The 17,099-nt window shown below is 60.2% G+C and overlaps 1 protein-coding gene across 1 annotated transcript in view; it reads left to right on the top strand.

The window, feature by feature from the left end:
- Positions 1-17,099, top strand: part of PPL (periplakin) — a 44,941-nt gene that overhangs the window by 8,496 nt on the left and 19,346 nt on the right. Inside the window, exons 2-10 of the mRNA XM_054180713.1 lie at positions 9,033-9,132; positions 10,352-10,506; positions 10,953-11,076; positions 11,932-12,057; positions 12,836-12,877; positions 13,004-13,165; positions 14,118-14,225; positions 14,731-14,826; positions 15,837-15,959. Of these exons, the coding sequence (XP_054036688.1) occupies positions 9,033-9,132; positions 10,352-10,506; positions 10,953-11,076; positions 11,932-12,057; positions 12,836-12,877; positions 13,004-13,165; positions 14,118-14,225; positions 14,731-14,826; positions 15,837-15,959 (1,036 nt within the window). The remainder of the gene's footprint in view (positions 1-9,032; positions 9,133-10,351; positions 10,507-10,952; positions 11,077-11,931; positions 12,058-12,835; positions 12,878-13,003; positions 13,166-14,117; positions 14,226-14,730; positions 14,827-15,836; positions 15,960-17,099) is intronic.

Below are 17,099 nucleotides of genomic sequence, written 5' to 3'. Positions count from 1 at the left end.
GTTCTCTCTCCCCCACTTCCCCCTCCAGGCCCTCTCAGAGAATCTCCTGGGAGTGCACCTGACCTGGGCTGTGTTTTGCTGGCTGCACTTTTGAGGGTCCTGCTCTAAGACTTCCTTTTGTGTCCCTTATGTCTTCTGCTACCCTTTCTGGTCCATGCTGGGGTTGAGCCAAGACAAGTGGCAGAGTTCCACTGCAGCCTTCAGCTTAAGAAAGATTTGGGTTCAAGCAAAAAGAAAACCCAACCCCAACCCCCCAAAGCTCTTTTTGTGTTGGGGAAAAAAACCCTTTTTGTTCCAAGGAATTTTCCAACTCATTTTTCCAGTAGCCAACAAGCAGGTGGGCACCCAAGTCAAGCAGTGGGCACCCAAGCCAAGCATGGGGCACCCAAGTCAAGCAGGTGGGCACCCAAGCCAAGCAGTGGGCACTCAAGCCAAGCAGTGGGCACTCAAGTCAAGCAGATGGGCACCCAAGCCAAGCAGGTGGGCACCCAAGCCAAGCAGTGGGCACCCAAGTCAAGCAGTGGGCACCCAAGTCAAGCAGGTGGGCACCCAAGCCAAGCATAGGGCACCCAAGTCAAGCAGTGGCAACCAAGCCAAGCAGGTGGGTACCCAAGCCAAGCATGGGGCACCCAAGTCAAGCAGGTGGGCACCCAAGCCAAGCAGTGGGCACCCAAGCCAAGCAGTGGGTACCCAAGCCAAGCAGTGGGTACCCAAGCCAAGCAGTGGGCATCCTAGCAGGGTGAGGCTGGAAGGGAGCTCTGGAGCTCCCCCAGCCCAAGCCCTGCTCCAGCAGGGCACCCACAGCACCCTGCCCAGCAGCACAGTGCCCAGGGGGGGTTGGAAGCTCTCCACACCAGGACACTCCACAACCTCTCTGGGCAGCCTGCTCCAGGCCTCCAGCAGCCTCACCCCAAACAACTTTCTCCTCCTGCTCAGCTCCAACCTCCTGCCTGACACTTGCTGCCCCTTGCCCCTTGTGCTGGCCCTGGGCAGCACTCAGCAGAGTCTGGCCCCAGCCTCTTGCCCCCCACAGCTCCTTTAGCTCTTGCTGAGCATTGCTCAGCTGCCCTCTGGGGCTGCTCTTCTGCAGGCTCTGAGCCAGCAGTGTGCCCAGGGGGCCAAGAAGGCCAAGGGCATCCTGGCCTGCAGCAGGGAGAGTGTGGCCAGCAGGAGCAGGGAAGTCCTTGTGCCCTGTGCTCAGCACTGCTCAGGCCACCCCTTGAGTCCTGTGTCCAGCTCTGGGCTCCTCAGCTCAAGAAGGACATTGAGAGACTTGAAGGTGTCCAGAGAAGGGCAACAAAGCTGGGGAGGGGTCTGGGGCACAGCCCTGGGAGGAGAGGCTGAGGGAGCTGGGGTTGCTTAGCCTGCAGAAGAGGAGGCTCAGGGGAGACCTTCTTGCTCTCTGCAACTCCCTGCAGGGAGGTTGGAGCCAGGAGGGAGTTGTTCTCTTCTGTCAAGCAACCAGCAGCAGAACAAGAGGACACAGTCTCAAGCTGTGCCAGGGGAAGTTCAAGCTGGAGGTGAGGAGAAAGTTCTTCACAGAGAGAGTTGTTAGCCATTAGAATGTGCTGCCCAGGGAGGTGGTGGAGTCCTCATCCCTGGAGGTGTTCAAGAGGGGCTTGGATGTGGCTCTTGGTGCCATGGTCTAGTCATGAGGTCTGTGGTGCCAGGTTGGACTCGATGATCTTTGAGGTCTCTTCCAACCTTGGTGATACTGTGAAAAAAAACAAGCCATCACCAACCAAACTCGAAGATAAATCCCCAAATCCTCAGAAAAAGACCAGCTCTAAGTAAAAAAAACCCAAATTTAAGTAAAAAACCCACCAAACCCCTAAGAACAGAAGCCCCAAATCTAAGTGCAAGCCCCAAGCCCTCAGACGACCCCAAGCCACAAAGCGTCGCCCAGGGGCAGGACTGTGGTAGAGGGATGCAGGGAATTCTGTCCCCGAGCAGCTGCCCAGCTGGAAGGAGCCCTCAGACTCCCTCCCTGCCCATTCCTCGTGGGAGGAATCTCAGGTTCTTCAGCCCAGCTCTGGCTGCAGGAGATGAGCAGCGGCTCCTGTGCCCGGGGATGAGCAGCGGCTCCTGTGCCCGGGGATGAGCAGCATCTCCTCTGCCCGGGGATGAGCAGCGGCTCCTCTGCCCGGGGATGAGCAGCGGCTCCTCTGCCCGGGGATGAGCAGCAGCTCTTCTGCCCGGGGATGAGCAGCATCTCCTCTGCCCGGGGATGAGCAGCAGCTCTTCTGCCCGGGGATGAGCAGCGGCTCTTCTGCCCGGGGATGAGCAGCGGCTCCTCTGCCCGGGGATGAGCAGCAGCTCTTCTGCCCGGGGATGAGCAGCATCTCCTCTGCCCGGGGATGAGCAGCAGCTCTTCTGCCCGGGGATGAGCAGCGGCTCCTCTGCCCGGGGATGAGCAGCGGCTCCTCTGCCCGGGGATGAGCAGCGGCTCTTCTGCCCGGGGATGAGCAGCGGCTCCTCTGCCCGGGGATGAGCAGCGGCTCCTCTGCCCGGGGATGAGCAGCGGCTCCTCTGCCCGGGGATGAGCAGCAGCTCTTCTGCCCGGGGATGAGCAGCGGCTCCTCTGCCCGGGGATGAGCAGCGGCTCCTCTGCCCGGGAATGAGCAGCGGCTCCTCTGCCCGGGGATGAGCAGCAGCTCCTCTGCCCAGGGCAGCTTTCCCTGCCTGATATCATTTTTTCCTTCCTATCAGAGAATGTCCAAGTTCCCCAGAGCTGGCACAGCCACTCTTTTTCCAGGCTTTTCTTCCCCTGTTCCCCCTCCCCACAAAGCCTGATCTCTTTTAGCAGGGAACTTCGACCTTCCCCTTCCCTCCTCGCTTCCTGCCTGCTCTCACCTGTGTTGCCCTCCCCAGCTGGGCTGTGGCCAAATCCATCCCTTCTCCCTCCCCAGCTCCACTCTGTGCTGCAGCCATCCCCCTCCTGCCTGCGTTTTGGCTCTTTCCTTCCAAAGCCTGGTTGCATCCCACAGCTCTTCCCTACCAGTCCCACCCCAGCTGCCCAAGTATTCCTCAGTTCTTTGCCCACCACCTGGTGCTTCTGAATCTTCCTCCTCTCAGCAGATGAAGGATGTGGAGGATCACAGAACCACAGCACTGTTGAGGTGGGAAGAGCCCTTGGAGCTCATCCAGTCCAACCTCTCACCCAGAGCTCACAACCACACCACTGCTGCTGAGCCACTGCACCACCTCCCTCAGCCCCACATCCATGCAGACAACATCCATAGCTCTTCCCTGGGGTCTCTCCTGGGTGGACTCACTCCTCCATCCCCTGGCATGGATATTGGCCTCTCCCAACTTCAGTTGTCCCAACCAATCCCTCTGGCACTCTGCTTGACATCCAGGAGGATGCAGGGGTCAGCATTGTCCTCGTGGCCTCCTAACACACAGCCACTGGGGGAGAATCATAGAATGCCAGGTTGGAAGGGACCTCAAGGCTCATCACCTGGCCCAACCTTGAAGAAGGGACAGGCAGCTTATTGACAGGGTTTGCATATCAATAATCAGAGAATTAAAGACTGCTTTGGGTTGGAAGGGACCTTAAAGATCATCCAGCTCCACCCCTCCTGCCATGGGCAGGGTCACCTCCCACCAGCCCAGGTCACTCCAGGCCTCATCCTGCAACACCTTCAGGCCAGGGGCAGGGTTAGCATTAGGCTTAGGGTTAATGTCAGTGCCCAAGGTGGGTGATGGAGTGGCACAGAAATGCCAAGGGTACAGAAGCAAACAGAGAAAGGAGTCTCAGCAGAGGCTGGGGGGTGGAAGAGGAGCTCCAGCGATGCTGTGGTGGCTGTCTGGAGATCCAGCTCCCATGGGGAGGTTGCATTTGCTTTCCCTGTGCCCAAACCTCAGCTGGTGACACCTCTGTGACTCTCACCCAAACCACAGAGGTGGGGAGAGCAAGCAGCTCATCTGGCATGCGTCAGGGAAGCCAAGGCTGAGCAGCAGAGCCATGCCCAAGGTACAACCAAGCATGTCCTTGCTTGCTCCGCGTCCTCCTCTCCCTGGCCACCCAGATACTGCAGATGGAAGCAGGAGTTTCTGCCTTACTGGTCAAACTGCCCCTCCAGGGCAGGGAAACTCAGCCTCTGCCCTCCCTGTTCCCCCTGCTTCTGCCCCCTGCAGTGACAGAGAAGGAGTTGTCACCCCCAGGGTGACAGTTAACACCGCCAGGGTACCACTGGAGCTGGAGGGTGGCTGTGCCCTGGCTTTGGAGTCACCAGGAGGGATCCAGCTGGCAGGGTGCAAGCAGTCCCAGCTCATGGGGGTGGTTAGAGCTCTTGTCTCAGAGCCAGGGGATAGGTAGGGACAAGGGGACAGGAGGCACATCCTCATCCTGACCCAGCCTGGTTGTGGGGACAAGAGGCACATCCTCATCCCCATCCCCATCCCAACCCAGCCTGGTTGTGGGGACAAGAGGCACATCCTCATGCTCATCCTAACCCAGCCTGGTTGTGAGCACAAGAGGCACATCCTCATCCTCATCCTCATCCCCATCCCAACCCAGCCTGGTTGTGGGGACAAGAGGCACATCTTCATCCTCATCCCAACCCAGCCTGGTTGTGGGGACAAGAGGCACATCTTCATCCTCATCCCAACCCAGCCTGGTTGTGGGGACAAGAGGCACATCCTCCTCATCCTCATCCCCCTGGTTGTTTCAGCAGCATGGCCATGGAGGATGGCCCTGGCAAAGCTGGTACCTGAGTAAGGGCCAGGAGGTTGCACCCCAAGTTCCCAGCACCCAAGCTGAGTTTTGCTGATGCCAGGGGAGCACACAGGCTGGGCAGGGTCTCCAGGCTCTGCTCTGCTGGAGGAGAGCAGCAGCACCAACTTGGGATGCCATGGTGGGACCGTGGCCATGGATCCCAAAGCATCCCTGGCTTCATTTGGTTGCCTCCATACAATTGAGAAGCTTCAGTCACAGATGGAGCTAGAAAAGCCCCAGAGCTCTCTGCTTTTGGGGGATGGTTTTCACATCTGTCTGCAGCTCCACTGAAGAGTTATCTTTGGGCTTGCTAGGAAAGACCAAGAGCAAGGTAGGGACCATGGAGATGAGCCAGCAAGCACTGCCAGCTCTTCCCCAGCCTCACTTAGTGCTGGTTCCACTCCTGGCTATTGCAGTGAAGCCTCCCAAGCTCCCAGCTGGACAAGCAGCCTCTTCCATCCTCAAAGCTCTGGCAGACTCCAGTTCATTGGTGGGAGATGAGGAAGGCTTCTTGGGGGCTGCAAGCTCCCTCAGGAGATGCCAGCCCTGAGCAACCATGGCCTGAAGACACAAGAGTGTGAGCAGCACATTTGAGCTGCCCAGCTTGAAGCCACTTTCTCTCCACTGATTTCAGCAGATGTTTTCCCTGGTTACATGGGATAGGATCATGGAATCCTGGGATCCTTTAGGTTGGAAAAGACCTTCAAGATGACTGAGCCCAATTGTAAACCCAGTGCTGCCAAGTCCCCCCCCACACCATGTGGATTAGAAGCAACCCCAAGGTGGAAGAGCTGCTCCCTGTGGCAGCAGGATCCAGCAACCCACATCCCATCTGGGGCTCTAATGGACAAGCAGCTGAACAGGAGCCAGCAGTGTGCCCAGGGGGCCAAGAAAGCCAAAGGCATCCTGGCTGGGATCAGCAATGCTGTGTCCAGAGGAGCAGGGAGGGGATTGTGCCCTGGCAATCAGCTCTGGGGAGGCCACACCTGGAGTGCTGGGTCCAGTTTGGGGCAGCTCAACACAAGAGAGCTGTAGAGGTGCTGGAGCCAGGGCAGAGCAGGGCAAGGGAGCTGGGAAGGGCCTGGAGAAGAAATCTGATGAGGAGAGACTGAAGGAGCTGGGGATGGTTAGTGTGAAACAGAGGAGGCTGAGGGGAGACCTCCTGGCTCTCTGCAGCTCCCTGAAAGGAGGCTGTGGAGAGGCTGCTGCTGCTCTCTTCTCCCAGGCAATTAGTGATGGAACAAGAGGGAGCAGCCCCAAGCTGCCACTGGGGAGGTTCAGACTGGACAGTAGGAAACATTTCTTCAGGGCAGGAGTGGTCAGGCCAAGCTTGGAATGTGCTGCCCAGGGAGGTGGTGGAGTGCCCAGGCCTGGCTGTGTTTGGCTGTGGTGCTTGGGGCTGTGGTGCTTGGGGCTGTGGTTTAGGGGTGAGCCTTGCAGAGCAGGGCTCTGGGCTGCATTTGGTGACCCTGAGGCTCGCTTCCCACCTGACTTGTTTCTGTGAGTCTGTGATCTTCCAGGGCCCCCTTGCACATGACACTCAATGATCTCTTCATCTGCTCCTCTGCTTCCTTTCTGCTGCTGTCAGAGGGCCTCTCTCTCAGGCTGCCCCACCAGGAGGTGCCAGGCAGCAGCAGCAGCAGTGGACACAAAGCAGCAGCCCTGCCAAGTACCATCTTGATGATGCAGCTGCTATAAAAAGCAAGAAATGCTGTGGAAATGCTGCCCAGGCCAACCTGAGCTTTTGTGGAGCTCTCAGAGGCTACCAGGCTCCTGCAGCCTGGGGCAGGCTTTGAGGTTGGCAGCAACAAACCCAGAGCTGGGCTTTGGGTTGTTCTGAAAAGCAGCAGCAAGCAGGAGCATGTCCTGAAGCTCAGCACCGGTGCCAGCAGGAGGCCAGGCCAGGGCTGGCCAAGCTGTGCCTCCCAGTGCCCGTGCTGCAAGGGCAGCAGGCTGAGATGCTCCCCACTGCAGACTGCCTGCCATGCCCATGGGGCACAGGAGTGGCAAGGCCACATCTTGCTGCTGCCTGCTGGTAGCTGAGTGCTGCCACACAGCCAGGGAAGCCACTGCAGAGCACTGGCTGAGGACTTCCTTGGCCAACAAGCTTTGGCTCCCCAGCTTAGTGCGGGCCTGGAGGAGCTCACAGGGACACCCCCAGCCCTGTGAAGGACCTTGGCTCTGCAGGAGCCACCAGAGCTGGGCTGAGGGAGCTGCTGGGTGAGGCTGCCCACCCGGGGGACTGCCAACCATGAGCAAGCATGGCTGATCTGGTGGTGCTCCAGCAGCCAGCTCTGCCCTCCAGCCTCTGCAGGAGCCACACAGTTCCTCCAAGCACCAAGTAAAAGTGCTTATAAGAGAGAGATTTGTTATGCTGAGGGTGGGAGAGCCTGTGCCAGGCTGCCCAGGGAGCTGGGAGCTGCCCCATGGCTGGCAGCAGTGCAGGGCAGGTTGGTTTGGGCTGGGAGCAGCCTGCTGTGGCTGCAGCTGTCCCTGCTGGCTGCAGGGCTTGCTCTGGGTGAGCCTCACAGGTCCCTTCCAGCCCAAAGCAGTCTCTGATTCCATCAAAGATGAGTTCTACCACCACATAACGAGGTCATCACTGCTCATTATCCTGCTCTATGGATGGCTGGGATGGAGTGAGCCAGCCCTTGGCTTAAGCCCACATGGCAGAGCAGCACAGCCAGGACACCAGCTCCAGCCTTGCCACCGGCTTCAGCCAGCAGCAGAAACTATTGGGGAGCACATCCTGCTCTCTGCCTCTGGTCAGCAGAGCTGGGGAGCTGCAGGCATGGCCTGGCACGCAGCCTGGCACACAGCCTGGCACGTGGTCCTCCAGAGCTGGCCCTGGCATGCTGCAGCCTCCCCTTGCAGCCAAAGTGACAGCAAGAAGACAAAATGTTTAGAACAAGCCTGGTGGTGCAAGAGCTGATCACGGGATGGCCTGACCCTGCTGCAGCTCAGCCAGCCCTCCAGAGGGGCTCTGAGGATTTGGGGTGACCCTGACCCTGCTGCAGCTCAGCCAGCCCTCCAGAGGGGCTCTGAGGATTTGGGGTGACCCTGACCCTGCTGCAGCTCAGCCAGCCCTCCAGAGGGGCTCTGAGGATTTGGGGTGACCCTGACCCTGCTGCAGCTCAGCCAGCCCTCCAGAGGGGCTCTGAGGATTTGGGGTGACCCTGACCCTGCTGCAGCTCAGCCAGCCCTCCAGAGGGGCTCTGAGGATTTGGGGTGACCCTGACCCTGCTGCAGCTCAGCCAGCCCTCCAGAGGGGCTCTGAGGATTTGGGGTGACCCTGACCCTGCTGCAGCTCAGCCAGCCCTCCAGAGGGGCTCTGAGGATTTGGGGTGACCCTGACCCTGCTGCAGCTCAGCCAGCCCTCCAGAGGGGCTCTGAGGATTTGGGGTGACCCTGACCCTGCTGCAGCTCAGCCAGCCCTCCAGAGGGGCTCTGAGGATTTGGGGTGACCCTGACCCTGCTGCAGCTCAGCCAGCCCTCCAGAGGGGCTCTGAGGATTTGGGGTGACCCTGACCCTGCTGCAGCTCAGCCAGCCCTCCAGAGGGGCTCTGAGGATTTGGGGTGATCCTGTGCCCTGCCAGCCCAGGTGTGATGGGGGAGGCTGGGACCAGCATCACCCCAAGAGCAAAACCCAGTGCCTAGCAGGAGACACAGCACTGAGAGGTGGATGCATGGAGTGCTGTGCTGGTCCTGGGTTTGCTCCACAGGGGGAACAGCTCCCTGTGGTGCCAGGAAGCCCAGGCCACGGCTTGGAGGGGGAGAGCAGGGGCTGCAAAGCAGGGCTGAGCCCCAGTCGGGGGGGCACAGGGGGCTGCCCTGTGCGTAGGCAAAGCCCTCAAAGGGACCATTTCGCCTTGGGGGTGGGTGGGTTGTGGGGGTATTCAGGTCCTGCTCAGGCTCCTCTGTGTCCATGCAGGGTCCATTTCTCTGCCTGTCCCCTCCAAACAGCTCCTCCCTCCCTGTGCCCCCGACCAGCTCCTCTCCCCGCTGCTCCGGGGCCGGGGCGCCCCAGGCTGTCGCAGGGCACGGCTCTCGTTTCCCCTGCGTGGGACACGCTCCGTCCCCACCCGCCCCCCCCTTCCGCCCCCCCCTTCCTGGCACCGCGGCCGAGTATTTTGGAAACAGCTGGGAAGGCAGCGGTGAGTCAGGGCTCAGCTGCGGGGCCTGGCAGCCTGGGCTGGCCCCCGGCCACCCGCGGGGTCACGGCCCCCCGAGAGCAGCCCCCGCAGCAGCGCGGGGCCGGGGCTGTGCCCGCGGGGTGACGGCTCCCCCTCTTTCTCCCCCTCTTTCCCTCCAGCATCTCCAGCAAGGAGCTGACCGAGCTCATAGAGCGCCTGCAGAAGAATGCGGACCAGGTGGAGAAGAACATCGTGGAGACCGACTCCCGCATGCAGAGCGTGAGCCGGGCACAGGGCACCCCGCGGGCGGCACAGGGCACCCCCCGGGCGGCGCAGGGCACCCCCCGGGCGGCACAGGGCACCCCCCGGGCGGCACAGGGCACCCTGCCACGGCCCTGCCCACGCCGCCGCTGCTGCCATCTCCTCTGCCCTCCCTCTCTTTTCCCTCTCCCACTCCCTCTCCCATGCCCACTCCTCCCACTCCGTCTCTTCTCCTCTTTCATTTTCCTTTTCCCTTTCCTTTTCTTCATTTTCCTTTTTCTTTTCCCTTTCCTTTTATTCCTTTCCTTTCCTTTTCCCTTTCCTTTTATTCCATTTCCTCCTTTTTCTTTTCCCTTTCCTTTTATTCCTTTCCCCTTTTATTCCTTTCCCTTTGCTTCCCTTTCCTTTTCCCTTTCCTTTTATTCCTTTCCCTCCTTTTCCTTTTCCCTTTCCTTTTATTCCTTTCCCTTTGCCTCCCTTGTTTCCTTTTCCTTTTTTAATTTCCTTTTTTCCTTCTCCTTTTATCCTTTTCCTTTTTTTCCTTTTCCTTTTTCCCTTTCCCTTGTTTCCTTTTTTATTTCCCTTTTTCTTTTCCTTTTTTCCTTTTCCTTTCCTTTTTTATTTTCCTTTTTTTCTTTTTCTTTTTTCTTTTCCTTTCCTTTTTTTCCCTTCCCCCTTTCCTTTTTTTATTTTCCTTTTTTCTTTTTCTTTTTTCTTTTCCTTTCCTTTTTTTCCCTTCCCCCTTTCCTTTTTTTCCCTTTTTTCCCTTTCCCTTTCCCTTTTCCTTTCCCTTTCCCCTCTCCCTCCATGATCCATAACAAGGCATGTTTGGGTTCCCCCAGCTCATGGGAAGGAGGTGGGAGGGTGCATCAGGGCCCCCAAATTCCTCCCTGCCCAGGGCCGCTCAGGGCAGGGCTGTGCATCCTGGCAGGAAGCTGGGGTGGAGGAGAAGGGGCTTGAGCCATCCTCCTCTTCCCAAAGGACACGGTACGTCCCGAGGTGCCACAGCCCTTCCTCGGGGCTGCGATAGTCGCGGGGGGAGGCAAAACACATCACCGGGAGGCCAGGAGAGAGCAGGGGTCCTGCCCATCTCTGCTGGGAAGACCTCTTGGGCCCCGTTTGTTTCCCCCTCCCTCCGTGGCCGCGGTGGGGTTGGGAGCTGCGGGGGAGCGGCCGATGCTCTGCGAGGTCTCCCCAAGCTCAGCAGCCGCCTGCTGCCCGCCCTGTGCCCGCGCAGGACCTGCACAAGCTCAAGTCGTGCCAGCTGGCGCAGTACCGGGACCTGACGGCGCAGAGGCTCTCCGAGTCCGACAAGCTGCTCTATGTGCTCGACGGGGACGCGGCCGTCGCCCGCCACATGAAGCACCCCCAGGGGGACATGATCACAGAAGAGTTGAGTACCGGCCAGGGGAGGAGGCTGCTCCAGGGGCTCTGCTCAGCTCCTGCCTGCAGCTGGCGGGGGGGCACCGCAGCCTCCTCTGCATCCCAGTCCTCGGACGCCTGACCCCGGGCAGGTGTGGAGCAAGCCCAGCTGCACGCCTGCTGCTGGCAGCTTTGGGGGGCTGCCCACCCTGCAGGACCATGCTCTACCCCGGCCCCAGTCTGCCCTGAGCTGGCAGATGTGAAACCTTTGCCCTCTTCCTCCCCAGCTGATTGCACAACGCAGCTGCTGCCAGCCTGTGTTGCCATCCTCCTCTTTCCCCTCTCTGAGGTCCCTCAAGGACAGTCCCTCCCACACCAATGCATGGGGGCCTGGGAGAGGATCACCTCCAGCCACTGATGTAGTGCTGGCCCGGGTGCACACCCTCCATCCCCCCCTCACCTTTGCCCTCCCGCAGCATCCGGCAGCTGAAGGAGCGAGTGGCCAACCTGCGTGCGAAGCACAACCAGATCTACAACTTCCCCCTGCAGCAGAACATTGAGCCCCAGGTCAACTGGTCAACAGTGATCGAGGAGAAACAGGTACCAAGGGGTCCCTCAGGACCACTGCCTGGCCAGCAGCACCAGCCAGGCAGGACCTCATTCATCTCCCCATGGAGAACCTCTTGGCAACCTTCTTGGCAGCGTTCTAGTGAGAGCAGCAGAGAGCATGGGCAGGAGCAGGGGGGCTGGGTGGCAGAGGAGGGTGCAGAGGTGATGGGACAAGGGCAGCTGCTGTGGAATCAGTGCTCAGGGTGGCACCACTGGCAGCAGCCCAGCTGAGAAATGAGAAGCTCCAGAGGATCAGAGGGCCGTGGGGAATTGCTCCTTCAGGGGATGGGCTCCTGGGCTCAGCCTGGCCATTGACCTCCTGGTTGAGCTTGGGTAAACCTCTGCCCTTCTCCAGCTGAGGGCAGAGCTCACACTCCCTCTCTGGGCAGCGTGCTCCAATGCTCCACTGTCCTAGAGTGGAGAAACTTCTCCTGACACCCAGTCTGTGCTTCCCCCTGCAGAGCTCACCTCTCCTGTGCCTGCCACATGCCAGCCCACAGTGCCCAGCTCCCTTTCCTCATCAGCCTTAGAAGGATGCTGTTAGGCCCCTCCAAATCCTTCTGCTCCCCAAGCTGAACAAGCTTCAGCCTCTCCTCTTGGGTTCTTGGGTCCTTGCCAGTCACCCCCTTGCTTTGGGCTCTACTCTGGGGCCCTCATCTTTGATTTCGTCCCACTCCCTCCACCCTTCCAGCCTGAAAAGGGTTAAAACCCCCCAGACTGGCTCTCCCGTGGCCAGTTTCACCCACATGCTCCTGGGCACCCCCATGAGCCCAGCCCAGCTCCAAGAGGAGTTTCCTGTGCCCCACTGCGTTCCCCCACGGCTAAGCCGAGCCCTGTGCCCCACAGGACGCGCTGAGCAGCAAGGGCTTCGGCACCGACCTGCCGCTGGTCAACAGCCAAGTGGAGGAGCACAACATCTTCCACAACGAGGTCATGGCCATCGGCCCACACATCACCAAGGAAGGCAACAAGGTCAGCTCCCTGCCCCCTGCCTGCTGCCCCAGCCTTGGGCTGCTGCTGAAGCTGGGGGCGCTCCAGCATCCTACCCGCATCCAGTGCCACTGTCCTACAGCCTGGGCCGGGCTGGGTGGGCAGCTAGGTCCACGTTGAACCTCAGAGCTCACAGGGTCAGAGGGTGTTAGGGCATTGGAAGGGACCTCCAGAGATCTTCCAGTCCAAGCCCCCTGCCAGAGCAGGAGCAGAGAACGCAGCATAGGGCACACAGAACACATCCAGACAGGGCTGGGAAGGCTCCAGGGAAGGAGACTCCACAACCTCTCTGGGCAGCCTGCTCCAGGCCTCTGGGAGCCTCCCAGGGCAGAAGTTCCTCCTCCTGTTGGGGTGGAACCTCCTGGGCTGCAGTTTCCATCCATTGCCCCTTGGCCTATCCCAGGGCACAGTGAGCAGAGCCTGGCCCTGGCCCTCCCTGACCCCCAGCCCTCAGCTATTGATAGACATTGATCAGATCCCTCTCAGCCTTCTCCCCTCCACACTAACCACCCCCAGGGCTCTCAACCTCTCCTCCCCAGCAGTGCCCCAGGCCCTTCAGCATCCTTGTAGCCCTCCCTTGGCCTCTCTGCAGCAGCTCCCTGTCCCTCCTGAGCTGGGGAGCTCAGCACTCCACATCAAGTGGTAGCTTTACAATGAGGCTAATCCCACTCCCCCCCACATCCTTCTCCACCATCAAGCCCCCACCAGACCACCACTCTCCGTGCTGCTAACTCTTGCTCTGCTTCTCCTCTGTTATCAGGAATGCCTGAGTGACTTCCAAGCCAAATATCAGAAGCTGCTGGTAAGAGCCCTCTGGGGTGCCGGGGGGCAGAGCCCTTTGGCACCGGTCCCTCGCCGGGGCGGCCAGGCCACGGCCGGAGGACCCAGGGGGAAGACCTCTGGGCTGAGCATTCTCCCCTCTCGGCAGGCTGGCTCCCAGCAGCGGCAGCAGGACCTGCACTCCTTGCAGGACTACATGCAGCGCTGCACCAACAAGCTGTACTGGCTGGATCAGCAGGCCAAGGACAGGACCCACTACGACTGGAGTGACCACAACCTGGACTACCCCAGCCGGCGCCGCCAGTACGAGGTCAGCGTGCCCCCAGCCTGGCCCTGCACCTGCTGCTGCCACAATCACAGACTGCTTTGGCTTGGAGAAGCCCTTCCAGAGCATCCAGTCCAGCCAGCAGCCCAGCCCCACCATGGCCACCAAACCACGGCCCCAGCTGCCATGGGCACAGGGTTCTGCAGCCCCTCCAGGCATGGGGACTCCACCGCCTCCCTGGGCAGCCTCTGCCGGGCCCTGACCACTCTGGCACCAAAGACATTTTGCCTCCTCTCCAACCTAACCCTCCCCTGGCACAGTTTCAGGCCTTTGCCTCTCCTTCTGTCCCCTGAGCCTAGGGAGCAGAGCCCAAGCCCCAGCTGGCTGCAGCCTCCTCTCAGGGAGCTGCAGAGAGCAAGGAGGTCTCCCTCAGCCTCCTCTTCTCCAGCCTCAACCCCCCCAGCTCCCTCAGCTGCTCCTCCCCAGCCCTCTTCCCCAGACCCTTCCCCAGCTCTCTTGCCCTTCTCTGGCCCTGCTCCAGCTCCTCAATGTCCTTCTTGGAGTGGGAGCCCCAGAACTGAACCCAGGATTTGAGGTGTGGCCTCCCCAGTGCCCAGTACTGGGGCAGGATCACTTCCTTTGAGACAAGGTGGGCATGAAGCTGGGGAACAGACTGGGGGTCAGAGGGGGGCAGGAAGGGTCCCTTCCCCTGTGCCTCAGTTTCCCCTGCTCCATCATGAAGCACTTTGAGATGTGACAGCACGTGGGTAGAGAGGTTAATCCTTTCCTCCACAGCTTCCTCATCCTCCTCTGCCTTATTGCCTCTTGGCAAGAGCCACATCTTTAGCAACATCTGTGAGGGAAGGAGAAGTGCAAGCTGCAGGAGGGGAACATCACCCCTTGTGTCTTGGGGAGCTGCTCAGGCCTTTGCAGAGGACACAGCCAGAGTCACCTCTGCTTTCCTGGGGCTCAGTGTCTCTCTCCTCTCTCCATCCAGAACTTCATCCACCGGAAGCTGGAGGAGAAGGAGGAGGCCATCAACAAGCTGCATGCAGATGGGGACCAGCTGCTTGCCCAGAACCACCCTGGCAAGAATGCCATCGAGGTGAGCACCAGGGATGGCTCCCACCTTTCCCCCAGCCCTGGAGCACCTCCTCAGCCCTTCTCCAGTGTGGGACCTGGTGCCCATGTGCCTCTCCACTTCACTTCCCGGAATGCCAAGTGGGAAGAAGTCTGCTTCACCTGCAAGTGTGCAAACACCTCCAGAGGTGCTGAGATAAAGCTGAGGAGCTCTTCCCATTGTCCTCATTCCTGTGGTGGTTACCTTGTGCCTGCCTACAAAGGATGGTGGCAAGTTCCACCTTTGAGAGGGACACAAGACCACAGGATTGGCCACCTCCCTTCCCCCAGCCCTGTGTTCCCAGCAGAGCCTTGGACTAGCTCCCCACTGTTCCCATCCTAGCTTGGACCTCAGAGCACCTGGGTGGTTCCAGAGGCACCCAAGGAGCTGTTTGCTCAAGGTGGAAGCTGGCACTTGCTGGTGGGCAGCTGGGGCTCACCTCTACCAGAGGCTGTGCTGCTAGCACCCAGCTCCCACCCCCGTGTTGCAGGCTCACATCGAGGCAGTGCACGCCGACTGGAAGGAGTACCTCAACCTGCTGATATGTGAGGAGAGCCACCTGAAGTTCATGGAGGACTTCCACAAGGTACCAGATGTCTGGGGGCAGCCAGGTGCTGCTGCTGAAGAGCAGGTGCTGGGTTGCAGGAGCTTCCCAAACCCAAACTGTTGCTGCTCTGGGCCCAGGGCAGAAGGGGCTGAAGCTAGTCTGTGGGGCTTTAAAGGCTGGAAGGACCACCTTGGGCTGGTGGAACTCAAGCCATGATTGCTCAGGCACCCAAAGGGCAGTAATGGCTTTGTCAAAGCATGACTGGCACCTGCTCCAGTGCTGAGGTTCAAGAGCCCCAGCCTGCTGTTGGCATCCCTGCCTGCAGCCCAGCAGAGGCATCTCACAGAGGTGCCTCACCCCTAGAGCAAGGCATGGGAAGACCTTGCATGCTCTGCCTGGAAGCAGAACAGGTCCAGGTGGGGAAGTGACAGCTGCAGAAAGCTGAGTTGTCCCTGAGGGAGCCCTGTGTGAGGGCCCAGAGCCCAGCTGAGCTCAGCAGACAGATGTCTGCTGGATAAAGGGGATCCAGCAGGCAGGGAGGCTCTGCTGGGAGCAGGTCAGGCTGGATTCCTCTCCCACAGCCTGGGCGTGTTGGCGACGTGCTGAGTCTGTTGCCAAAGCTGAACGTGGTGGTGCCCGGCCCGGGCAGTGCCTCTCGTGGAGCTCTGCCAGAGCAGAAGTGCCCCAGGAGGTGGTTTGTGTGTGCAAGGGCTTGGCTCAGCCTTCTGCTCGGCGCTGCCAAGGGAGACACCACGCAGCGGGGCGATGCTGTCCAAAACTGAGGGCAGGGAGAGGTGGGCAATAAGAGCTCCGCGGGAGGAGACCACGGAACAAGCTGTCTTGGGTAGTCTCTGGCGCTCTGAGCACGGCAAACTGAGTCCTCACCTCCTAGGCGTCCGCAAGCCCACGGCAGCTCCTGCTGGCAGCTCCTGGTGGCAGCTCCTGCTGGCTGCCCCTGCTCCGGGCAGCGGGAGGAGCAGGCTGCCGAGCTGGCCGTGCTGAGGGTCTCAGCAGGACCCTTTCTCAGCGGAGGCTTTGCCTTTCTGCAGTTTCAGAAGGACACCAAGGACGCCCAGGAGCTCTTGAAGAAGGTGGACACAGACCTGGACCAAAAGTTCAGCCCAGAGTTCAAGGACAGATACCAGCTGGAGTCTCTCCTCCGGGAGCTGGACGTGAGTGCTGGGGCAGGCAGGGGCACAGGGCTGGCAGCAGCAGCACCCAGTGTCCCCATGGCACCCGTGGAAGGGCATCCCTGCCAGTGCAGGCATCTTGCCCAGCTTTCTCCAGGGCAAGCAGCAGGACCAGGCTGCTGCCTCCCTTTGCCAGGCCTTCCCCTGCCTCTTCCTTCCCCTCTGGCTAGAGGTGGCCTCTCCCACTGCAGCATAGTTGTCCCTGGGCTGGTTTGTGTTTGTTCTCTCCTGCAGTCAGTGCTCCTGCAGGGTGGGAGCATAATGAGACCTGCTGCCAGGGGAGGTGGTGGAACTGGCTGTGCTGCTGGGAGCCAGGCTGCCAGATCGCCCACTTGGGAAGGGCTGTGCTGAGCCCAGCTGCTGGCCCAGCCCAAGCTCAAGCCCAAGCCCAAGCCCAAGCATGCTGCAGCAGGCCCAGCTGCTGCACGTGTCCTGGAACAGCTGATAGATAGAATCACAGAATGGGTTGGGCTGGAAGGGACCTTAGAGAACATCTGGTTCCGCTGCTTCTGGCACGCACAGCAACCTCTTCAGCTAGCCCAGGTTGCTCAAAGCCCCTCCAGCATGGCCCTGAATGCTTGGAGGGGGCACCCACAGCCTCTCTGGGCAACCTGTTCCAGACCCTCACAGTGAACAACTTCCTCACAGCTAATCTAAATCCTTCTCCTGAGAGCTGTCCTTCTGCTGGGGCTCTGTCCCACTCAGCACCAGGGCACAGCTGGAGCCTGCACAGGGCTGCAGCTAGAGCTGCAGCTGGGAACAGGGCTGTCCATCACCATGCCCCAGCTCAGGCCCTGGCAGAGGCTGCCCAGGGAGGTGGTGGAGTCCCCATCCCTGGAGGGGTTCCAGAACCCTGTGGCCATGGCACCTGGGGCCATGGTTTGGTGGCCACGGTGGGGTTGGGTTGATGTTGGACTGGATGCCCTGGGGGAGCTTTTCCAACCCAAAGAGTTCTGTGCTCCTGAGCAGCCAGGCAGGTGTGGACCCCAGACTAGGGAATGGTCATCACTGCCTGGTGGCTAATGCCCAGGCATGGGCAGGAGCACAGCCCCAGTGCCAACACGTGCTCTGGTGGCCAGGAAGGCCAATGCCGTTCTGGGGTGGATTAGAAGGGCTGTGGTC

The sequence above is a fragment of the Dryobates pubescens genome, chromosome 4, assembly GCF_014839835.1.
Source record: "Dryobates pubescens isolate bDryPub1 chromosome 4, bDryPub1.pri, whole genome shotgun sequence".
Lineage (NCBI taxonomy): Eukaryota > Metazoa > Chordata > Aves > Piciformes > Picidae > Dryobates > Dryobates pubescens.
Note: the sequence above shows the minus strand (reverse complement) of the source record. Positions and strands in the feature narration are given on the sequence as shown.